General features: G+C 37.8%; 1 protein-coding gene across 2 annotated transcripts in view; it reads right to left on the bottom strand.

Annotated features, from left to right (window-relative positions):
- Nucleotides 1-266: 266 nt before the first annotated feature.
- insyn1 (inhibitory synaptic factor 1) overlaps nucleotides 267-26309 on the bottom strand; it is a 49287-nt gene continuing 23244 nt past the window's right edge. For both annotated transcript variants that reach the window (XM_017423643.3, XM_017423644.3), the window contains exon 3: nucleotides 267-1930. In XM_017423643.3, the coding sequence (XP_017279132.1) occupies nucleotides 1115-1930 (816 nt within the window). In that variant the 3' untranslated portion in view covers nucleotides 267-1114. The remainder of the gene's footprint in view (nucleotides 1931-26309) is intronic.

Below are 26309 nucleotides of genomic sequence, written 5' to 3'. Positions count from 1 at the left end.
TCCCACTTTTTTTTTCTTTTTTTTTTTTTTGAAATGTCAGTTCTTTAGGGCAACAGTTCTAATTTTCGTTCTGCTCAGTGTAAGTAAATAGTTCTGACTGTGAGTTTTTGTTCACCGATCCCAGGAGAGTGGCTTGCATGCTCAGCAAAGAGACCTCTCACTGCAGCCTCCCTCTAACATATTGATCAGGAATGGCTATTGGCGCTAGCCCTGTGAATAAAATGCTGCTCTACTGAGTTCAATTCCCCACTGGGCGACTGAATGAAGAGACAAAACCTTTTAGACTTTTTCCCTTTCTTCCCAAAATGCTATTTAGCTGCTAAGTCGAATGAAGCCTGTAGCGGGCACAGAGGAGGACAAAAATTGAAATGTCACTGTTGTGGAGCACAACTTCTGAAATGTCTGTGTATCTGTTTTTCTGCCTGTCACTCACACGTTTCATGGAGCAATCACAATGAGATGCTTTATAAAACCAAAGGTAAATAGTGTTGTTTTCTGACTCTACGCTCAGAGTCATTTGTTGACATCAAAGAGAGGAGGAAGCAGCTTGACATGTGCATCTAGAGACATTTCCCTGCTGGAAGCAATAATCCCCCTGACATTTGAAATTACTGGAACATGAAAAAAGACAATGTTTATACAGATTTAGGGTACAGAATGAGCAACGTTTTGTATCAGCATGATAGAAACAAGCATTTTCTTTTCTGTCTTTGTGACTTCTACTATTGTGTGATGAGGGGGAAAAGACTTTTGCATAATTTCATACTTCCAATTATGGTAATTTAAAAATATTCTGGTAAAAAGGATTGCTTTTGTAATCTCCATCATTGGTTCACATGATTATACTTACTATGTCCATTCATCCTATTTTCTTACATGGGAACAGGCACTAACGTTTTGGTCCACCATAACCCTTCATCTTAATGTTGTGCTGTACTTCTTTTCATTTTTTTTCCCTGAGCCTCAGAATGACTTTAGGTAGGCAAGTGGTTTCCCATATATCATTTATTTATTTAGTAATTAATTTATTTGTGTATTAATCTATGAGCTATGTATTTAATATTAAATAATGCACAGTTCTCTTCATGAGATTTATGAGAAACTTCAGGCTTTCTCAGTGGTCCTTTGTTTTCTGTTTGGTTGGAATATAGGGCAGTACAGTTTGAGTGCTCTTGTCTGAGACAGTCTGTGTGCTGCTATTTCGTAACAGTTTTTTGCGGCAGCTGGGATTTAGGAGACCTTTCCTGGGTAGTGTGTGAGCTCCTGTCATCCCCTTCACTGGTGAGGAGACATAGGAAGGGTCCAGACAGTTATGGAGAAGAGAGTGCTCAGAGGAAGAACGTTTGGGGACAACTGAGCTGCCCAGGAGGCTGGGCTCAGTATCACTATCTGGAGTAGCACAGCCACTCTTGTCCTCTTGTAACTCCTCTTGCTCCTCCTCCTCATCATCATCGCAGCACAATGCATGGTACAGAATTTTATCACTAAAGCGAACTCTTTCTCTTGTGCCAGAAGTACGAGAGGTCTTTTGGCTGTGTGTGGAGCTGCTGGCCTCCTCGCTGGATGAATCTGGAGTAATAATGCGTGGCCCATTAGGGATGGGTAGCCCGCCGTTCATCTGGGAGTAGACCGAGGCAGTGCTGGGAGGTGGTGTGGGGGTCTGGGTTTGAGTGGGGATGGTGTCATGGCCCAGCTCCTGTCGTAGATCCCCTTGTTCACTCGATCCGCGGGCAGCTGCACCTGCAGCCTCTAGGTAACTGCAAAACTCCCAACTGTCAGAAAGCACATCTGTGTTGAGGAAGTCCAATCTGAAGGCTTCTCCCAAACCTCGTTCGCTACTGGATGTGCTGCTGGCTGTGGCCACTGTCCAGTCATCTGGCTCCAGGTCAAAGTCAAAGTCAGACGTTAATTTATCGATTTGACCCACCACCTGGAGAGTAGGAAAAACACACAGGAGAAAAAAAAACTAATGAGACATTTCAGAGAAGCACCCTAGAGACAAAATGTGAAAAAAACATGACTTTTAATTTTAACTAGGTTTAAAATACATGCAGGTAAGGTCTGGGGATTAAGAATGTCCACCCCCTTTAAATTCTAGAGGTTTATGTTTCAGGACATAATAACTATGATCTGGTCTTCATCAGGTTCTAAACATAGTCAAATCTAACCCTAGGTGTACAAAATGAAAATACACTTGTTATTTTTTAAACAAAGACAAAATGGAACAGCTTTTTGTGAAACCTAACTCCACCCCTTGATTTAGTAACTTGTTAAACCACCTTTAAAAGGAGTAACTTGAAGCAGCTGTTTTCTGTATGGCTGCAAGTCTTTTGAAAGTTTGCAGAATTTTGTCCCACTCGTTTTGGTTATGCACAACTCTCTTAAGGTCCCACCACAGATTTTCAATCACACTGTGGTCTGGACTTTGACTGAGCCATTCCAACAAATTGACTTTTCTTTTTGAGACATTCTGTTCTAGATTTGCTGTTGGGTTTGGGATAATTGTCCTGTTGTATATATTTAGCATATATTTAGTTGTCTGACAGATCTGGAGTCACATTTGACTCAGAATACTTTGGTATATGTGGTGCTTTACATTATGGTCAAATATTTGTACTTTGGTGTCAGCTGTCCAAAAGACATTGTTCTAGAAGTCTGGACGTTCATTCATGCAACTTTACAGACTTAAGTCATGCTTCTATATTCTTTTTAGAGAGAAGAGGCTTTTCCTAATTGTACTTTCATAAATAACAATAAACATGCTAAGTGTGGCTTGTGGTCTTAGATGGAGTTTTTTTTCCCTTCCAATTTCTCTGAGCATTGCATTGTCTGACCTTGGGGTGGATTTGCTATGACGTCCACTATTGGGAAAATTGGCAATTGCCTTAAATGTTTTCCATTTGAGAATAATCTTTCTCACTGTAGTCAGGTAAACTACAGATTGTTTAGAAATCACCTTTTAACCTTTCACAGATTGATGGGCAGCAACAATTGCTTTAAGGTCATTGCCAATGTCTTCCCCCCTTGGCATTTTGTCAACACACACCTGGATGCTCCAGGCCAGCAAACTGCCAGAGCTCCTGCTTTTACAGAGGTGGTCACAGTTGCTGATGATCAGTTAATCAAGTTCATCTGATCTGCAGCACTTGTCTGCTACTTTTCCATTTAAATGCTGTTGAATTAGCAAAAGTGGACTTAGTTTTTCTTTAAAAAAAAATCCATTTTGGCTTCAATTTTGTTTATACTAAAAATACCAGTAATTTTTTTTTAATGTTAGATCTGAAGAAGTTTAGAATATGGTAAAAACCAGATCATTTTTACTATGTTTTGATATGGAAAAACCCTAGAGCTGAAAGTGGGTGAACTTTCTTTTACTCGTGATTGTAAGTTAGACTGAAATGTCTGAACGACTATTAGAAAACAATAATCATTTCTTTTGAAACATTCTTGGTTCCCAAAGAGTGAATCGTATAAATTCTCATAAGTATTGCTTACTGCTACTATAAGGTTTATTTTTTTAGTTAAACATAACAACTTTTGAATTATTACAACTGATATATGTTTGTTTCTTTTTACAAAATAAACAGACTCATCCAATAAAACCATATTGTAAAATAAAACAACCCAAAAAGTAATAATTGTGAACTCTTTTTACGTAAAACTCTGTGACAGTTTACTCAGTACTACATTAAATGGCATTTCCAGATGCTTTTCATGCTTGGCATCTCACTGATCTGCCTTCCCCCTGCTGGGAAGTTTAACAGAAAGCTTAGATTTATTCAAAGCTGCTAATAGATTTGTGTTTGCCTTTACACGAGTTTTATCCGTAAATCCTAAATTGTTTGTTAATGTGTTTGGAATTGGTTTGATTTCCATCACGGCCTCCTGCAGACAGGTGTTTTAAATTGCCTCTATGCTACATCAACACAAAATTAAATAGCCACTGAAATGAGGTTGTAACATTGAAAACGTGTCATGACTCATCAAAGAGGATTGTGAGACAAAGAAAGACAAGAATAGAAAAAAGCCTTTCAGCTGAGGGTATAAAGCTGGGTCTTTAAATCCAGTAAGTTCTTCTTGTCTTAATATTGTATCATAGCTATCCCATTAAACAAGATGAACCTTAAAAAACCATTGATCTTATTGCATGAACTTTTGACCCTATGCTTTTTGATACTTGTTCTTTGAAGTTAATATTAATTGCAGCATTTTTGGTACCAAAATAAATAAACAGAAATGTTGAGCTGCTGCTGCTGCTTCTGCTGCTGCAAAAAAAGTATCACTTAAAAGCATTTCATTTATTGTTTTCCCCAAAACTGACCTCAATGCGTCTGTCATCAGCAGCCATAGTGTTGAGTGTTTGATGAATAGTGTCCTTCAGTGTAAATTACTCTGGTTTGCTGACAACACCTAAAATCCGAGCCCTGTATACTTGACATTTTAGCTCCTTCAATCACCATGTTCTGCTCTCAACAGTCTATTGTGAAAGGAAAACACTCAGTACTCATGTAGCCTGTAAATGAAACATTTCCCCAAACTATTTGGCAATTAAACAGTGTTCAGATTTTTTTTTTCTTATACAACATGCAGATATGGGTTTGCAACATAACTGCAGATGTACAGCAGTAAAGGTGTAGTTTCATCCTGAGATTTGTGCAACAAAATCCCTGTTTTTCCCCCCTCTGTAATTATTTGCAGCATTTGCTTTAATCATGCTCTAATGAATACGAAATGGGTATGATTACGTTACCATTCTAATCCTATCTTTTGTACAATTTTAAAGTATGTGTTGCATCCCAAGTTGTTTTTATTAATGTTTTATACATTTCTACTCAAGAATATATTGAAATTCCATATTCAATAAATGACAAAAGAAAACAAATTTATAGCCTTTTTATATGTAAAAAGCAGAAGAGATGTTAATTACTCATCTTTCAATTTTTTTTTCTCTGACTGTGAACTAATGAATAAAAAAAAGGACAAGATTCATCTGAAGATATCCGAAACACATCAAAATGTTTAATGAGATTTTTAAAACTTACCACTGGACCTACAAATTTAGAATTTCTTACTCAGAGGACTTTTTATCCTGTTAAGCCAAAACACCTTTCTTTGAATCAAGCTTTATACCTCTGCATGCAAGGCATTGGCTCATCTGTTTACAAGCCTCTCTGCTGATCTGCCAACCACATCATCGTACACCTCATGAGTACCTGGACCGTGCCTTTCTGCTGGCAGACTGTCTAAGGGAATCGGGCTGTATGAATCCTCTAATCCTTGAATGACTCAACCTGTTTGCTGTGTGATTTGCAGACTTTTACTCATGGAGCTGTTAATGGAAGATGGTTCCCAAGGCCAGGAGGAGACTAAATAGCTTAGTTTACTTAATAACACAATTTAATTTAATCAGTCTATTTAAAGAGATTGTTTGTTGGTAATAGTAGCAGAAATTATTTGTATGTTTTGTTATTTGTGTTTTGCTTTACGCTTATAAAATATTAACTTCTACATTGTCAAGATTCAGTCCCTTATGTATGTTGTAGGTTAATTTAACATTGTATCTATCTCAATTCAAAGGGCCAGAGCTAAATCAAGCAAATGTATCATGCAACAGTTAGATATGACAGCCCCTCTCACAAAACAGTTCTGTGTTATGGCTCAACAATGAGCCTCTTTTTAAGCTGCCTCTAGCCATTCATAAATCACCTATCAAGCTGGCGATGTCTCGCATTGATGTGAGTTTTCATACTTGAAGCCAGCATTGTGGAACCACAGGAGGTGTTGAGTGGAACCTAGCAGTGTTGACATGGGGTAGCACGCATAAAATGTGTGTTGGACATCTCCCATTCTACAGTAAATCCAGCAGCCATCTGGTCGCACAGACCGTCTGCCATCACTACATCATATCCTCAAGCTACGATGTCGGCTTACCGTTACATATATCAACCATTTCAGCTGTGTCAGTATCTCCTTTGGCAGTTTAGATTTGTAACAGAGGCAAAATGACTTTGACTCCTCCTATCCCGTCTTAGTTTTTACAAAAATAATACTGAAACGAGAAGATGGCAACTTATGCCCAACTTCAAAGTCTTTTTCTAAAAGTGGCTCATGATCCTATTATTAATATCAAAGAAATACAACAGAATTGTAGTTTAAATATATGTTACAATGACCTGCCATACTGAATCACATTATGGGCTTTATGCAGCAGTCATTTGTTATATGCTTTTCTTCCAATAAGAAAATATGAGATGAAGAAGCAGTTAAATAAACTGAATGAGCAGACTGCTTTGGCAGAAAGAATGAATGAACATCTCAGAAAATGTTAAAGAAACTTTACCATTTGTTTAAATTTAGAAATGTATTATAAAAAAATCTCTGCCGGTCAAAAATATACAACAAGAGAAATAATTTATTTCTGCTATTGAACATTAAACTAAAGTAACCTGTCACTTACACTACAAGTCTTTTTTAGATTATGCTATAACACATCTCATCCAAATACGATGCGGAAAAGCAGCTTGAAGTTGTGGTAACTTACTGGCTGAGTATCCTTATTGGTTTTTATGACACTCTATCACTCTGCACAGTTTATGATGAAAAGACCACATTTGCAACACAGTTGGGCAGTAATGGAAAGTAAAAGGGTGGATATACTGTAAGTGCCAAGGATTTAACTGTAACTTTCATCTTTAATTTTTCCTCCTAAAGCCTCAGCTGACAGCTTCATCTATTTTACCGTCAATGGTGTCAAGTGGTATAATAAAAGCATAATTTCAACTCTGTCAGTCATTTTCAGTGAGTAAATGGTGACCCCATAAGTTATAAGAAAATTAAAAGGTAGGCATTTTGTCAGTAACATTTTAGAGTGCCTAACAACAATAGAGGAACATTTACAGCCAACACCTCTCACATGCAGCCTTTTCTAAAAAAAAAATCATGCAAAGTAATAAGTGTGATTGTAATTTTTTGTGTTATTGTAGTTTTTTTTCTTTATTCCTGTTTCACTGCACACTATCAGGCAGCAGCCATGAGTCAACTGTGTTCACAGCACCTGATCAAGTCGGAGCTCAGTCATCATTTCACAGCTCTCAGAGGTGCTTTAAAAAAGAAGTTGCCTCGGCAGCATCAGGCGAGGGTTTATTACTGTACCTCAACACCTGTCTGAGATGATTGGGCTGGGTAATTGAGGGTCAGAGCAAAAGAGAGCTCTTTGAGCCTTGTCTGTGACAGAAAGTTAGAGTGATGGCAATGACAGGCCACAATAATCTAACACAGGACGGTAGTCAGTAATGTAAAAGCTTTTGAAGAGTCTCCTCTTTGGCAGAGGTGTGATTTAGGAAATAGAATCACTACCATCGACTATTATTTGGACCTTGGCATTATATCGACTTTTTAATATATATAGTGATTTCTTTTTTTCAAAGAAGATATTAAATGAAATTATTGTGTATTAATATAGTTTGATAGTGCTTTTAATAATCTGCTTCCCTGTAAAGTCACATCAGAGTTTGTATTTCTTTTCTGGCAGCTCAAAAGCAGACTTACAGCTTCATGTTGCCATGAACATCGAGGCAACATTTTATTGCTTTTTCTTGACTTTTCTTTTTTTGGAGACAAGCCATAGCTGCTTCGGGTAAGGAGTCATTTTTTCTACTTATGACCCATGTTTCTACCTCTTCTGAGAGCCATGAAAATGATCTCTCAACAGTGAGATGTACATGTAAACTAACTTTGAACAATTCACATTTAAACATGAAAGAAATTAAAGACAGAATAATGTGCAGGGTCATTTTATCAGAAGACATAGTGTTTGTTGCTGCAGCTTGGAAGTGATGAACCTGGAACTATCTTGCTTTGAGATGACTAATCTAACCACTGCCCCAACTTTCTGAACTGCCTAATAACGTAAATGATTAAAGACATAAGAAATAACAGACATCTACTGCCAATATGAATAGTTAATTTGGAGTTTAACTGTATTAAAATACAATATAATGAAGCAAAGTTAAAAAGACACAAGTCGATGTTATGCTATTGTCACGCTGTGTCTCATTTCACCATGTGTGGCACATTTTATAAATCTTTCAATATGGATCAAAATAGGAAGAAACAAAGCATAGTTTGTAAAACATGAAAAAAAAGAATTAAAAAATAACATATATAGCATACATATAACATTCAGGTTATGTTCCCATTATGTATATTGTGTGTTTTTGGTTAAAGGGCAGGACAGTTAGAAAGTATTAGAGCATAAGCATGCCGTATGCTATGGTGCTATGGCACTGTTGCGATTTGTGCTTTCTGTTGCTCTACTCAGACTGTCAATTTGTCTTTGGTTCTCCTCATCTTAAAATCTAAACCAAACTCTTGCATATCAATTTCTCAAAGGTCCATGTTTGCAAAACGGACAAGTTAAAACTATTGGTCTCTTATGATGTGACCAGGCACAGTATGCAAACCAGTACCAGAAAAACACCATGTTATATTCTTATTATTTATATATATATATATATATATATATATATATATATATATATATATATATATATATATATATATATATTGCACTCAGCAGTGACCACATGATGTAATGTAATGAACAATGTTGGATTTATGTAATAGACATGCCAGGAACACATAGGAATAGGCCACTGACACACTAGACACACTACTCTAACAAGATGCATATGAAAAGCTATCAGTAGCAATGGCCATTACTCATAAAAGCGCCATGAGTACACTACAATATCATGGCAGTGCAGACAGAGCGTTTGCAGAGTATAGCACAGGATTGTGTTAAAATTCATATTTGTTACCATGTAGTATATGTGACATACTGTATGTGTGATGTTTCAGAGCTGCTACGTTCATGTCAGAATTTTTACACAGGATCAGTAAATTTGTAGCAAACCGACATTGCTTCAGATCACACAACACATGTTAAAGTATCAGATACACAAAGATGTAATGTTGTGACATTATTTTTTTTACAGCCACATATCTCAAGAAAACATGAATGCAAGAAAAATCTGCAAAAGTGAAATGGGGGTGTTAGAAGCTGACATTAAAAAACAGACAAATGAACAAACAAAACATATGCTGTAAACTAAAAAAACTATTATCAATAGGGTAAGACCAGTTATTTGTTTATTGCTATCCTTGCTGTGTATTGTGATAGCTTCTAAACATAGACTCCCACTTTCTAAAAATGTCACCCTTCATTCACGCTATGAATAAAAAATAATTTTCCCTAACATTCAGCTCTTCTAAGAAGCATGATTAGGTCCTTTTGAATGAACACTTGTCTCATCTCCTGCATGTCTCTCTAATTGAAAATGCACCGGAACAATATTATGAGTAAAGGTTGTTGAAACTTATACACAGAGGTCAAAGTAACTGAATGTGAGAATTTAGGAGTTTAATTGCCTCTGATGAAAAAGAATATTTAATGCATCTTCTAATCACTCTGATCTTTAAACAGATGTTTAAGGGGAAGAGTTTGTTTTGATGTGCATTAATGTCATTCTGTATGAGAAGATTTTTTGTTTGCTGCTGAGTAAACAGATGGAAATTGCCATCTTTTCCAAGTCTTACATAAAAGTGCATCTTTAACGTGTCTCTAATGATGCCAGTCGAAAGGGTATCATGTTTCTACATTCATATTCTAGTATTTACCAGCAAATAAAAACAGCTTTGAAATACGACATCTGTAAAGATGGGGTTTGTACATATGTAAAAAATGAATCAGGTGTGATTTACCAAAATAAATCAGACATAACACCCTCAGTGGGCTCATTTGAAATGCACACAGTGTGAGTGAATTTTCTGTGGATCGCTTCATTACTCTACATTCAAGTGGTTTCTCTCCATCTGTTACCGTGCCACCCATTCTTCCAGGAGTCATTTTTCAGAGCAGGCTCTGAGGTATTTGCAGCGCTTGTTTGGTTATTATACAGCATCCTGCATGGCTTTGCTTTTTTATAAGAAAATCTGAAATGTTCATTTGAGCCCTTCAAATAAATCAAAACAAGCATTATTTCTTTCTCAACATGCCGCAATAGATTTCCATCTTACCCCTGTGCTGCTGTTCTAGTACTGGAAGCGTTTATTGCCAGTTTGAAGGTCTCAGCAATTATCAAAATGGCCTTGCATGCTGGCTTCATGAGTAAATCAGTTGCAAATATTGTTTTAATGCAGTTAGCTCCTGCAGTTTTTCCGTTTTTCCTATCCTCATTTCCCCTCAATTTAATTCTCCTCAAGACAAGAATAGGAGATGCATCCTGGCCACTTACATTGTCGTGATATGGTTTATCTTTTCCTCCAGAAGCTAATTCATCATCCCCGACTAACTCTGAAAGAACATATTTACTGCATTCCCAAGAAAATATTTCCAGTGACTCGTGCAATCTTTTCCAGACATCTTATTCTGCATTGGATGAAACAGCATTTGGGGAGTATTTTTGAACTTTGTTAAGTGCTTTACACCAGAGAAGTGAACAAAAAGCAAAACAAATCTGCTCAGAAACAGCTTGGCTTGAAAGTTTTGACCCCTACAACAAAGTCCAAGGCAGATTTGTCAAGCAAACAGCTGGTGGCACAGAGTGTAAGGTGTGATTTAAATGGCAGGCGATTACATTTATCTGATCTTGTGCACATCTGTAAGCCCACAAACCTGCCAAGAAACAAGAATACTCGGGTCAAAAAGTTTTCTTAGCAATTAATTAATGTATTTAACAGTTTTAATACTGCAACTTAAACTGGACCAATGTGCTGCTGATCACTGACCATTCAGTACAGCATGTTTAACAAATACAACAATACCTGAACAAACAAAACAGACAATGAAGTTTCCTAATATACGTATTTGTGAGGTATGTCCAGCTGTTACATATACCACTCTCTTCATTGTGTCATATCCTGTTACTCTCTATGAGTTCAACTTTTCTGTCTGTGTCTTCTGAGATGTCAGCAAGGGTAATCTCTTTTGCTTACTCTTCAAGTTAAGTGTATTTAATGTGGCTGAGATTCCAACTTGTGGACTCTGCAGCGATGCAATAAGTGAGTGAGTGGACGGCATTACAGAAAAGCCATGGGGGGTGGGGGGTTCTGATTTAGGTCAGGCAATCTTGATTGGTGAGATGCGTTGTGTGGTGTTGGCACAGGGATGAAGTGTCCTTTGAAGTGTTCGCTGGAAGCATTTGGTGTAATTATCCTGTCATGAGAGCGGCTATAAGCCCGAGACTTCATTAGCCACAAGCCTTTTGCTTTTTCATCTTTTCTCAAAAAAAAAAAAAAAAAACACTTATCTTTATGGAAGCCTCAAAGTGCTAAGCAACATCATGATGAGCGGCCAGTACTTCCTGACAACTCACTAATCAAAAACATCATTGCAAACTTCACCATATAATGGGCCTCATTTATCCTTCAGGGGCTTAAGAAGAGGTGGGCTTCAGCGATCCTCGCGGACATGGAAACCAACCAACTTCCTTTCCCAAATTTAGATCATTAGATTAGACAGACTCATTTAACAGCTGTAGGGCATATTTGGGTGGTTTATACTATCAGCCTGGAGAGGTTATGGGTTGTACAATCAGAGAGGGAGCAAGATGGAAACAGCAACAGGGAGGCAGCAAATGCAGCATGTGTTGTTGCTGGCAGAGCACACTGATCATTTATTGAGGTTCTCCTTCATTGCTTCTATCCGTGCTGAGAGGCCTAGTGCCGGTAATGACCAGAAAAAGATGGCAGGGCCACGCTACAGGGCTCCTCAGTCTGTCTGTTTCCCCGAGATAGCAGGCGGATTAGGCCCGTGCACTGTCGGGTCATGCTGCTCACATGTGAGGAGAAAAAAAAAAAACGTGTATGTGAGCGCAGCCAGGTCATACTCGCCCATTTAATGACTCAGTTGAGTTTTCATTAACTATTTGGTGTCTTCCTGCAGGAGGCCAGTGATAGGAAAAAAAAAATAGATGGCAGATTGTCACAAGTAAAAAAAAATGTCTGTATGATTGTATGGAGGGTTAAATAGTAAATGTAGTTGACCTGTACTGGAAAAATAGGCGAGAAACTCTCGGGTAGAAGGGAAGAAAGAAACACTGTGGGAGCTGGCTCAGTCCAGTCCAGCGGTAAATCCCTCATCCTAATACCTCAAACTGCTAGTCTGTCTTCAAGCCAAACCAGTAAGCAGACATGCAGCTAGTACAAGAGAAAAAAAGAAAGAAAACAGAGCACTTTCGTAGCTACACGGTTATCTAAAATTGGAAGATATATTCACATTCATTTAAGCTACAATTAATTTGATTTGTTGCAGTAACAATGCCTCAAAAATTTCTTACTAGGGCAATAAATTGCTGGAAACATGTTAATATACAGAAATATAACAGCATAATATAAACAATTTTTCCAGGCTGTCAAAGCCTGTTTGAATCACATGCAGCACAGAGTTAAACAAGCAGTTAATGCTGACTGGAAAAATATTTATATACACATCTCATTACAGACTGATTATGTTGAAATAATTGATTTACGCGCATCTTGGGGTTTGAGTTGTTTTTTTGGCCTTGTACAGTATGCAGCAGAGAGGCATGGAGCAATATAATCAGCAACATTAGCAGCTTAAGGTGTACATCACCTGAAACGATGCTGGTCTGGAAAATGTCTAAAGCCACATGGAGAACAATAAGGTGCAGTTAAGAAGCTGGTAAATGTTGGTGTTCTGCAAATGTGCTTCACTTTGATTGAAATCAAACTCAAACAACCACATAAAAAAAATATTTTAGATTACCCTTAAAGATGATGAAAAAGTTTAGAAAAATGTAGGAAGGATAAGAAGGAGGGGAAATTATTCTTAATATCAAAACTCATTTTTGTTGTAACATCTGGAGATTCTCGAGATCTTCTTTCCAGTTTGTTTTACTCATGTAACATATTTCTAAGATACACACTGATATCTTTCAGGAAAAAAATGTCTAAAATAGGTTTTTTGATTAGAACTGATTAGCATCTCTCTTAGAGTCATATTTTCACTTACAGACAGTCGCCTGTGGTCATCATTGTCTTTATTGTAAATAAAAGATGCAAGAAAACCACTTAGCAAGACATTTAGCTTTTGTTGGTCTCTTAAATCAACAAGACACGTTTTATTTATTGCTGTCTGAGAAATGAGTTACCATGCCAAAGCTATCACCTGCTCTCTTTTTGTAATTAAAAATCCTTCTTTCCAGGTAGATGTTATGACTCCCATCACAAACCCGTCTCCCTGAGCTGGAGACAGATGATGTTGCCTAATGACTGTTTCAGCACTGTGGCAGCACAGGGTGTTATTTCTCAATTTCAAGGGTGCAAATGGATTTGAATATGACCAAAAATCTGAAATAATACACTGAATTTCCAAAAACTACCATGAGACCAAATGCTTTTTTTTTTTTTTTTGTCGTACAATAAAAGGTTTTACTTAGTTTTTATTAAAAAAATTGTAGTCAGATTTACCAGATGTTGGTAGTGAGGAGGACAAGAGAAGCGAGCATGCTGTCTCCCTGTCTGTCATGTGTGCTTGCATAAAACTGGACAACTCTGCCATGCAGTTTGCTGTTTACCATTCAGATATCATCCATGGCGGTGACCAGACTATTTTCAACTGTTGACATCGCTGTCCTCATATGTCTGCAAGTCAGAGTTGTTGTAACACACACAAGGACACACACTTCTTGGTAAGTTAAGCCAGCAGCATCACATAATGATTATGTCTAGTTTGGCAGAAGCTTCATTCTGATTTTTATCTGTACAGGTGACTTTAGCCAAAGTTTGTGCAGCTGGGAGAGGTAAACTGCAAGGCATTTACATTAAATCAAATCCTACAATAATAAATAAAAAAGAAAACACTGAATAAACTTATTTTGCTTTCTACAAAGTTTTGAAAGGCTTGACTCTGCAAAACCTGTTTCTGGTTCAGGATTTTAGACACATGCAACATGTATTAAAATATTTCCTGTACCCATGCCTTTTAGATGCTAACTTACTATTGCATCTTGACCTTAACATTTTGAAGTATTTAGACTTTGGAGGGGATAGAAGCTTTTAAAAATACTCCATCTGAACCTTGAGGTTTGTGGTTATGATATTATTTTTTCTCTGTAATTTGCTGGCAAGCCTTTTTTGGCTCACTTTTGCTTATTCTTTACATTTACTGTTAAGAAACTAGAGTTAATAATTTAAAACCATTCAAAAGACAGGTATGAGGTAAGCACTCATGCGTATTGTTTTAGGCATGTGAGCTATCAGTGCTGTCATTTTCTTGGTACAAAAAATGTTGAAAACACAGTCCCTGTTACATACTGTGGAGTACTCATGACACAAACATCTGTTGGTAGCTTATCTGACACTTTGCATGTCATGACAAATATCTGAGCAATGTAAAAGTCCATATCTGCAGCTCTCCTCAATGCATGTTTACTACAAGTTGAATATATTGACTCATGCAATTATTTTTGTTCAAAAGTCAGCCATTATTCTGTTGCAGGATGTAACTTTTTGACTGTGACGGGACTGCTATTGCTCTTGTCTTCTCATCAGTAAACTCTGAAGCGAGCAGCAAGATGGCATAAGACATATTTTCTCAACAGAAGGCCAACTATGAAAAAAGAATGCTTTTATTAATGCAAATGTCAGGAACGAAAGCCAATTAACATGCTCTGGACTCCAAGACTGGTGTTGCTTTCTGTATCATGCTCAAAGTTAATGATGCTAGTTAGCTGACACATTGTAAAACATGCTGTGATTATTGATCATGAAGAACGGGTGCATAAATTAATGATTACTGCTTTCCTTGACTTTTTTGACTGTATATTTTCCCCGTGAGCAACATGTAGGATTGTGTATTTATTACCATAATACTAAGAGACATCAGCTATGCAACAGTGTCAGAGGTTACATTTTGATCATTTTTTATAAAACTTTAATTGTACTGATAGCTAAAACCATTGCAAAGCTTCAGAAATCCTGGAGGACAGGATTTATGGGAGAGCTGTTAGCTGATGTTTACTTTACACATTTAGCATGAGCTCACCTCTCTGTTGCTGCACTTTCACCTATTTGCACACATCTTTTATGGCTTCCACTGACCCTTCCGCCAGTGTCAGCCCTGGACCTGAAGATCTAAACTGTACCGCAAACCAAGACTGTTAGGACTATCCAGCAGGTCAAAACTGTGTTGGTTGTCTCATCGTTATCATGCCATAAATATATTTCATTGTGTTTTCAACACTTCTTTAAATGTTTTTTTTAAATACAATTAAATTGTATTTTTTAATATCATGATTAAATTGGTTTAATTATCTCAGCTATTTCATTAAAACTGGGTATTCTTTCATGTCTGTTTTCTACCAATTTAATTGCAGTTGGGAAGTGATATCCTAACATGATATCCCTGCTTGCTCATCACTAGAAAATAAAGTTTGATGGTTTGTAATTTTTTATTGCAAATAGCAACCACTTGTAACCAAACAATAAACAGAATTGCCAATATACCTTTTTTTAAATATGTATTTCTATAAATAGATGCTAAAGTGATCTTTATAGCCACTAACATTTTTTTCCAAAATCAAGAACAAAACCCAGTTTGATTAATGATGTAAAATGTGTTAAATGTTTTCATTTCAATGCACTATAAATTGTTTCCATTTTTCTATTACTTGATTAAACTCTGTTAGTTTTTATTGAAGCTTATTGCATTCGAAGCATGACTTTGGAGCAGCTGTCCAGAGCTGAGAGTACAAGCTAACCTGACAATTAATACAGGGCAAGCAATCAATATGCCACTGGCATTTCTAGGTTTTCTTTGCCTGCCGCGCTTATCTTAATAGGAGTGTGCTCCATTTTCTTTTATAGAGTGAACTCATATATCATTATCCAACAAATATAGCCCAATGTGCCACAGTGGAGTGAAAACACTGAGGGTCAGACTAAGAATAAAAATTAAAAAAAGGGAAAAACAAAGCAATTTGTTTTTATTTAAATCTTTGCTGTGCTGCTTTACGAGAGCCTCGACAAACCTCAGGAATTATAATTTACTGTATCCCTTCTGTTACATTTTTTTTAGCCTTGCTTTACTCTGTGACCGTTTGTTCATAATCAGCCTGCCAATGTTTTCACAATCATTTTTTTTTTTTTTTTTTACCAGCAGTGCAACAGAGAATGACATGCTCACAAGAAGCAGATTTCTCCAGGGATATAATTTTATTCCACATCATCCCTTTCTACCAAATAAAAATGTTCAACAAATACACTTTTAGCCTGGAGTTCCAGTGTTCTGTTGAAAGACTGTAACCATGTTGAAATTCATCTAGTCGGTAAGCCATTTGCACATAGTTAAAATTAAATAAATAATAATACTTTTTAGCTGCTAGAAAGGTAAAAAATCTAGCATGAAATCTGAAAACATTTCATGTAAGAACATCAATTCTACAAAGCAATGACCTGCTACAATCACAGTTAGACCCTGAGACTCTGACGTATTTCTGTTTCAGAATTTGACCAAAAGTCTCACCTTTTAATAAGAACAAGAACCTGAACCTTAGTTGTAGGCTATATCATTAACTTTTATTATGTATTTAAATTTAAATTTCTGTTTAGTTGCTGCACAAGGCATCCATTTTGAACACTGTCAAGCTGAAACAGACCTTTTCTGACTTCTCATAAACAAAGTATTTTCACTCTTAAGCTTTTTAATTTAATGTCAGAGAGAGTTCTCTTTTCTTGGACTAACCAAAATGTTTTATAGGGTGTCACTTACAAGAACAAAGCATCTTGAGGTGTTACAGCTTTTTTAAATTGTCCTTCTTTTTACACAAAATAATTTTTCCTCATTAAAACACTCTTCTCTTGGAACATAAACGTCTAGTCTAAGTTTGCGATCTTTCTAAAATAGAATCTTTTTAATGAGCTTGTTTTTCTATGTCACAAATGGAGGAAGATGGAAGGAAGTCTACATAGTAAAGACCTCAAGACATAAAAACCTGCAGCTGCGCTATCAAAAATAATTGCAGATTAAATTTGTACACTGGTAAGATGTTTGTTTGAGCTCCTACACCCGAATGAGTTTTATTTGGTTTGGTGCTAGTGCTTATGAACCAGAAAATGTGCTGCCCATATCTCTGTGAAATCTGTTTCTGGGTTCACAATGTTGTACTCGCTTTCACTCAGTGGAGCAGATCAAGGTTTGTTGTCCTAATGACAAAAAGGAAAGGTGTCGGCTTGTTTATTTTTTGCTTGTTTATGTGCACATATTTTGGTTTCCATGCTGTAAATTAAAAAGAAGAGAAGAGAAGCTGAAAAACCCAGAGAATCATCAGGAGACAAAATTATGTCTGAGATGTTGGACAAAACAAGTGTAATAAATCTTCACATCCTAACAATCAAATAAAATTTGCCTTTTGAAAGAGATATGTGTGACTGTATTTTAAACATTAGTTCAAAAGTTGCACATACCAGATTCAAGTACATGTCAAATCATGCTAATTCCAGGTAAATTCAAGTGTGAAGATGCTGATCACATACTAATCAGCAACTGCATGAAAACCTTTTATTAATGGAAAATTGACTCTGCAGAGAAAATAGAGACCCATTGAGGCATTAACAACCTGTGGTATGTGTTGCATGGATGATGGTTTTCCATCAGTCTGTTTCATTGTAATAAGACTTTGACTGCACCTCTCAGTGTTATTTCCTTCTTGTGGCTGGTTAGTGTTTCTGTACCAACCTTCAGGTATTTCTGCCTGCAGAGAGAACCTCATGTACAAAGGGTCATAACACCTACACATATCGTGATGGGAAATGAAAACAAAGATCCTGAGTGATGGCTAGCTCCCCTTCTTCGCCACCACTGTTCTAAAGTAGGCCACAGATATTGGAATCACTGGCTCCCTTACTTCTTTCTCTCAAAACAATTTGTCATTGCTTCCAGGGTTCTGCCATTTCTATCTGTGACAATCTGTATGGCGGTCGCCTCGAAGAGTGACAAAACCTGTCACAGTGCGTCACTTTCACTCTCTCTCCGGCAAGCAGCAGGACATCTTTGAGTCGGCAGCACCTTTATCAGATATGGCAGTTCCTAAAGCTCTGCCTATAACAGCAGGCAAGTCTGAGGAGAGAAGCCAGTGACTTTACAGAGACCTATTTGCAAACAGAATCACTGGGAGATATTCCCCACAAGGCACCATCTGGCAGCCACATATACCTGCCTCCAATGCTCTATCGCCACATCACCGGCTCTTCTATTTATAACTGTTCTCCTGTCCACCCGCCCACACACACTGCATCTTGTAAAACAGCAACCAAAATCTAGCAAGCTGAAGAACTTCCTTCAGGCAGTCAATCATCAGGGTGACAGATGTCAACACATCTCCCTCGTAATGTGTGGGTAACATCTTCCTAACAGTCTGCCTTTGCTAACTGTAGAAATGAACAATCATCCAGCTCCTTGGCAGACCTTGCAGAGATGGTGAACCCAGCAATGACCTTCTTTGTCATTATCTGAACTCTTTTCATATTTTTAGCTTGGCTGTGTTAGACCTAGTGAGACTAGCTCTGGAACTGGCTGAAGCGCCTAAACTTTCTGAGGATGTTATAGCAATCTTTTTACCAAGGGAAGGAAGACAACAGCAGAACTGGTAATGATCATGGAAGTCAGCAGTCAGCTATCATCGAGCTGTCAGAGTTATCAATAAAACAATTAGTGTTTCATCTCAGAGGAAGGAAGGCTGAAATCCCACAATTGGTATCATGTTATTGAAAGTCTATTCCCCTGGTGCATAGTCTAAAAGAAGAAAAGTGTGCACTTGTAGGCTTCTTGCTGCATTTTGATGTGTCATATGACAGTATTTCACACTCCTATGAGAATGCACCTCTTTAATTGCATTACTAAAATAACTAAAATAAAACTTGAATGAACAAGGACTTTAAACTATTGCCTGACTAACAGAGTTTTTGTTTCCGCTTCAAAACATTTTTCTTCTGTAATGTTATGTACATTTAAGCTCCTGTTTCTGTTAATGCTGAAACCAAATCTATTAAGTTTGAACTTTAGCAAAATTCCAGTGTAGTGTTTTTGAATGATAAATTATTGACACATCTCTTGTAAGTTCAGAAATGTGGATTACGTGCTTGAAACATGCAAAATTCACATATGTGTTCCCCTAAGCGCAAAATCACAGCATATTATCCTCCAAACAATTATCTTGATTTGTGCTGTACTGTGTGCGTGCCTCTTGACAATTGTAAGTAGCAGAGTTGGCAAAGAAACATATTGGTGAGCAGAGAAGCCCTACCTCAGTCATACACAAACGCTTCCGGCAAGAAGAGCCTGATAAACAAATTGAAGATTTTTTTCTTTTTTTTTTTACTAACAGTATTTTAGAGCATTAATGACGTTCTTCTTTTGTGTTAAGGGAAAAGTTTGACTGTTGTTGTTCTAAATGTAAGAAGGCTGGTAATAATTTACCTCTATATAACCAATGTCAGTATGCATGCTCACAAAAATATCATGTACAACTCAGCTGATTTACAACTGACTAAACCAAAGGCCTGCCCAGTGACAGAAAAGTAAGTGCAGTTTCAGAACGAATCATTCTGAACTGTCAAGCTTGCGTAGTTTAGAGGATGTAAATGAGAAGTGAACCAGAAATATAGTCCATTGTTACAGGAATCACTCATCTATCAGATATTTTCCTGTCTGCTGCATTCTGCTTTGTTGTCTTGTTAAAAAGCGCAGTGGGGGTGCTTTACCTGCATTCTCCAGCAGCATTAAAAAGGCCAATTACTACAGACAAATAAGAAATGTATGGTGAAGGTGAAGGAATAGGTAGGCAATTTTCCATCTTTTTTTCTCCCCTCTTCATCTTTTGCTTTCTCACTTTAAATTGCCAGTGAATAAACAGTGGGCCCATTGTGATGTTGACACAAGCTGGAAAAAGGGAGAAATAAAGATGTATTGTTCTATGTAAAGCATATTCATCAGTTCAATAAAGTTGGTTTTGGCAAAGAAGACAAAGTGTGAAGTCAGACACGGCATGTAATTGGTTGGTAGAGGTATGGTACGGCAGCTTCCTCGGACCAGTGGGGACATTTGTGAGTATATCTGAATAAGCGTTTGTCACTTCTTTTTCTTCACCTGCATTTCTGTGTGACACCCTCCTCCATATGCTCAAGCTGCCAGTAAATCCTCCAAACCTAATGTAGTGCCTGTTTGCAAGTCCGATGACATAACAATCAATGCTCGTCAAAGCACGTTCTGATGTATGGTCTACACTTTTCACACACTGTTCTACACATTTGAAAAGAGGCCACATTAATAATCCATGGATTCAGAGTCCACGCATAAGTGCAGTGCCAACGTACAAGTGCAACTCCTTAGTTGGCCATTCTTTTGACACCTTTCAGAGTTTCTCTTTCTCCCTCGCTCGCTCTGGCAGCCGAGCTTTGATTGATGACATCAAAAGGAGTGGTGAAAACTGGGGGCTGGATGTAGAGATAACTGACTGGCTGAGAATGACTCAGTCTGTAGCGGAGAGTCAGTCTTCTGCAGCCTGAAGGAGGGAAGCAAGAGGGAGCAGAAAAGGGAGAAGATATCATGGGATAAATGAGGCCTTGCAGTTTGGTAGTGCACATAGCTTCATCATCCTTGGATCACTTCTGGAGGCCAACATGACTGTGCTAATGTTGTTTCTTTTGAAAAGAGAAACTTCACTGAGTCAAAGTGATGTGCTCATATACAGTGGGCAGGGCCTCACCAGCAGCGTTTTGTCTAATCAATCTTCTCCAGGAGGATGGACGGAAACACAACACAACACGGGCTCACGCAAAGATGCACACCCACAGAGGGAACATGGAAAAATACAGTATATGCACACACCATCATACACACACTGTCAAACTCATATCGTCTGGCAGATACTCAAACACCCACACAAACACATGCATCAATCACTAGCTTTTCTCTTCCTTCAGATAAAAAAAAGAAACAACAACAACAACAAAAACTGCATTACACACACATCAGATACATTTACAAAACACTCCCAAATCAGACTGACTGCCAGGCTGGCTCATGCTACTTTCATCCTGATGCGAAACAGTGATTATTTGAAACAAACAACAACAACAAAAAAAACTAAATAAAACAAACAAAAAAAAAAGATTGCACACCTAACCTAACCTACAGGCTTTAAAGTTGTATTTTTAGGACAGCACTAACCCTTACAATGAGTGTTTCAGCTCTGACTAGATCTCTGACATCATAGCACAAACTCGCCGCTGTGACCTTGAATTTTATGCAATAAATCTTTACAGAAGCAGAGAATGTGGATCGTGAGGTCAGTCATTGTAAAGGATAATGCCCTCTTTCATTCCTTCTTTGCTGCCGTAATTTATATGTTGTAATTTTTTTTTTTTTTTTGGTCACAAGGTGATGGCTGCCAATAATGTCACAGTAGATGAAGAGTGGACACTGGTGCTGAGGATTTTGTCAAGCTTGCCCTCTTTAAATAGCCCTGAATCTAATCTGCAGACAGCAGCAGAGTTCTGACAGATCCCGCCTTGGTGCCCCCTCCCACTAGGTGACACATTCTTATTTTTTTCTCTCCTCTGCTCTGGTATTCACTCCATGGAGCACTTGGCCCCTCTAGCTATTGTCAGTTCTGTTCTCCATCCATGTCTGAAAAACCAAATGGATTTACAGGGTTTACTGTCAACCTCTCCCTTTTTCTGGGCTTATGCATGTGGCACAGTCTTCTATTTCCTCTCTTTTATTTCCACCCCATCCCTTCATGATGACTTGGTCATTCTTCTTATTGTAGGAGTGCTGTTGTGGCACCAGCTTTCTATTAAGCGTATCTTTCACAGGTGACCTCATAATAAGTCTTGACCTGAGTACGATATAGTACAGTCATGCTCAGTATATAAACTTTATGAGGCTTTCACAGAGTTCTGACTATTCTGAACCTTAACACACAGGAGTGGTGTTTGTTTCCCAATATCTAAGGCCATAAAGATAGGGTTTCACACAACTTAAACTGATACAGACAATAAATAAGTATATGGTAAGGTTAGAAGACATGTTTTTATATAAACCAGCAGCTTTCTCTAATTGTAGATTATCTGTTTTTTTAAATTTATTTATACATATATGTGTGCACTCTCCAAGTGCTGCTAGTTTTTTTTCTTTTTTCCGTAGATGGCTGACACCCATTTAGAGATTTGCTTCCTCAGCCTCCAGATCATCATATAATAATTTCAGATTTGAGAGAGTAAAACTGACACTTTATAATTGTTAGTTTTCAATGAGAGGTTTGTAGATTGGTTTGAGAAAACCAAGGCACAAAGAAAAAGAAAAAAGCAATGAAACTTATTTTACACACTCCACTTGGTCTTTATTTATTTGTCTGATTGCCTGTTCATCATGAAGATTATGCAAAACCTGCTGAGCCAAATATTATGAAACTTGGTGAAATTGTGGAGTAAGAATCCATTAAATTCACTTTCTTGAAAAAAAAAAAAAACCTGTGAGATAGCCTTGGGGCAATGTATGCTTTACGTGGACCCTTCTGGCTACCTTCTACTTTTGAGAACCCATCCTGGAGCTGCATTATTTAGAGCCCAGCAAAAGAAAACTATGCCTATGCAAAACAGCAGAAATTAGTAAGTGAGAAAATATACAAATGATTAAAAAGCATATTAAGTTATATAGGTTTATCAGCAGTAAAATCCATCAAAGATATCCTTAATTGCTTTTGGAGTCATCTATCACAAGCTTCAATTTAAGTCATGTTGTAACTATAAGACGGTAAAAAAATTAATTAATAAGAAACATGGTAGTTGTAAACAGGCAGGGATAAAAATTCTGCAATTCTTTAAAATGGTTTAAAACGTCAAAAGCACCATACAAGCTAAATATTAAACTTAATATTAAATAAATTGTAATATAATATAGTCTTATCTAGTTACAGCAATTCTTGAAAGCTTGTCAAACTTATAGATTATTTTATGTTTCTGTAGGAATATTACTTGCATCACATAATGAAACATTTTTACATGCTTGTGGAAATGCATTATGATAATTACGAAACAACTTGAATTTTCCAGTCTACAGCCTGACAGGTGGTGTAAATTATAAAAAAAAATTAAGACTCTGGGCATGTTATTCTGGTCAACAACCAACAAAGATACTTTAAAGAGCATGGCGTCTAATAGTCTGCAAGGTCAAAATTTGATTGACTGTAACTTCTAAGCAACAAAATGGTTTTCTTACATTTGCTAAAATGAATCCTTGTAAGTATACCCTAAAAAGAGCAATCAACAGTGTGTGGGATGTGTTTTTAAGGAGAAAGCTCTCCAGAAAGAATAAACTGTTTCCTGTTCACCAAAGGTCATGTGGATAAAACAGAACAGGAACTGGAAAAGTCCAAACTATACATTTCTAGATCAAATGAGAATATTTGCAGCAATGAAAACTCCACAATTTTAATATAAGTGTCACAGTCCACTGTTCCTGCCACGCCTCCTGCTCACAGCTCTCAGCCCCAGTACTTTTCCACAGTTCATGCCACGCCCCCTGATCTCACGCCACAGCAATTATCTCCATTTGCTCCACCTGTTCCTGTCAGTATTTAAGCCCTCTCTCCACTTCTTACCTCTGCCAGATTATTGAAAGGTTTCACAGAGTAAATGTCCAGTGTTCTACCACAGCCTATGCCTGTTCCTCGACCCTCCATTCCTGCCTGCTCCTTGTCGGACACCGTCTTGGATTCAGCCTACTGGTAACGGACCCCGCTTCCCCCTTCTGGACTTCGCCTACTGGTTTGTTCCCTTCTGGTTTTGGTTGCTCACCTCTGAAACCCCAGCTCTGACTTCTTGCCGGGTTCCTGACAATCCCTTTTGCCTGTGTCCCCCACAGAGGGACTTAGTAAATCCCCATTCACACCCAAATATAGACTTACCTCATCCGGGGCCTCCTCCTTCTCTCTTAGAGGACCAAGTCCAGGAAACCAACATACCCGTTAGCACTTTAGCTACAATAAACATCTTAAAACTTTGTTTTTGTCTGCGAGTTCTGAATCTGGGCCTGCCAAGCCTTGTCAATAAGAAACTTTCCCCATCTGACTACAAAATGGGTGGTAGTACAATTATGATGCAGGCTTAGTTTGCCATTGGTGATGAAACTATGACTTCTGAATGTTATCAGTGATTTTTAAAAGAAAATGTCAAGACACCTGTTTGTGGGAGGGGGGTGAAATTATTTGAAGAAAGAAAAGTCTGCACAATAAATCTTTAAATTATCATCAACACAAAATCATTGCTTGCAATATCTGAATTCCAAAGCACTGCTTGGACTGCAATAAATCACATACTATTATAGTCAAAGTGCATACATTCACACTCTGCACGTCAGTAATATATATGCTGAATCTAAAGTACTCTAGCTGCCCTTGAGACCAAAACCTGTATAGATAACAGTGGCTGAGATGCTAAAACACACAAATAGTGTTGTGAGAGTTGGAATGACAGCGAAGAGACAGAGAAGTCAAGTCAGGTAAAGCAAAACCTATATATATGTATGCAGAGGGCCAGTTTAAGCCCAAAAATGTAAGATTTATAGATGTTTGTGAGAGCATAGTATGACCTGGACATAGATGTTTTGCAAACATGTGCTCTGATTTAACTTTTCCATGACAGTTTTTATCTTTGACATGGAGCCTTTTGTTTCAGTGACTACAGTATTTAAAAGAGTAGCCTTTTTTTAATAATTCCTGTACCACTTTCACTTCATGAGTTAAAGCTGAGGTACAAGTAACCACCTTGCCATGAGCAGATTTCAAAGAATGATCCTAATGCAGCAATTTTGACATAGAGTATGTTGATTTGCTTAGCCACCTCAATATACATTCTGTACATACCACCACTCTCTATTCCATAGTGACAAGCCTGGAAATCAACTAATCCTGCCCCACATTTTTGCATCACAGATATGTTTTCCAGAGAAAGGTGCAGCCGTGTGTAATTTGCTGAGATGAAGGTGAAAGAAAACAAATATAGTTTTAATTCATGCTATTGTGTGATGACACGGTGAAATCCATTTCTATGAGATATTCTCTTGCCCCTACTCACTCCATGCACAATTAATTTGATACAAGCTGGAAGCATAAATCCTAGATGATTATGCTGTTTTCAGGACAACAGCAATGAACATTTCCATCTTCTTGGGACTGAAGAACAGAAGGAGACAGGGAAATTAGTTTTCTTGTATTATGTACGTAGATGCATTCTGCACCATCGGCAGGATTCAGCAGTTTAGGTGTGCCTGCATGTGTTTGTGTGTGAGAGTATGCGACTGGCTCAGAGGTGAAAAGGATAAGCTGATTAAAATTAGACATTTCTCTGTTTATGTTATATATTTTTTCAAACCAATTCATGTCTTCCTGTTCTTACCTAAAGGATTTGCTACATTTTACCATCAGGAGTGGCAGCCTATGGGTCATTGTCAAACTGAGTCACTTGAGGAGCATGTTAGTGGAATAAGAATGTATTTATACCAAACAACCCAGGCATCTCCTCCCCCCCCAACTCAAACTCAGTGTAAGTGTATGTATTCAAGCTGGAAAATGGCCAGTTGTTCTTGGCGTAATAGATGGGTTTGGCCAGACGTCTGTGAGGTGACCGCTGGCTGGCTGGCTGCTTGCTGGATAAGGTTGCAGATTGTAAGTGGACATGCACTTTGCTTCCCTCTGTGTGCAGTTGTCACTGCATTATGAAGCACTCTGAATCTCCCTCCTTCTCCATCTGTTGCTCCCTTGTCTCACCCTCATTCTACCCTTCCTAAACCTTATTTCTCTCGCCCAGGCTTGGTAAGTGTGCTGTCATGTGGCCGCCACCTTCACTGGCATTAGATCCCACACCCAAAGCAGGAATGTCTCTATTAAGTCAGGAGGGGTTTATGGGCTAAAAGAGCATGATGAGAAGAAGGGAGAAGAAGGATGGGAGCTAAAGATAGGCATCAAGAGCTAGAGAATATGCCTTTGTTCAGGGCCATATTATCAACAAGTCTAACTGGTTACTCTCCTAGTGTAGTTATGCATACACATTGTTTTTAACCTTAAACTAAATCAAAGAATAGCAGTGAAGCACTGTGACCTGAGATTACACTGAACTGAATGCTAAAATATGTACAATGCTCTAAATATTCACCCAGTGTGTCCTGGTTACAGTTACTTCTTATTTCAGCAACACTCTGCTTCGTGGTTTAATTTGGCATCTGCTCT

Source organism: Kryptolebias marmoratus, linkage group LG15, assembly GCF_001649575.2.
Source record: "Kryptolebias marmoratus isolate JLee-2015 linkage group LG15, ASM164957v2, whole genome shotgun sequence".
Lineage (NCBI taxonomy): Eukaryota > Metazoa > Chordata > Actinopteri > Cyprinodontiformes > Rivulidae > Kryptolebias > Kryptolebias marmoratus.
This window is presented reverse-complemented; position numbering and strand designations above follow the sequence as displayed.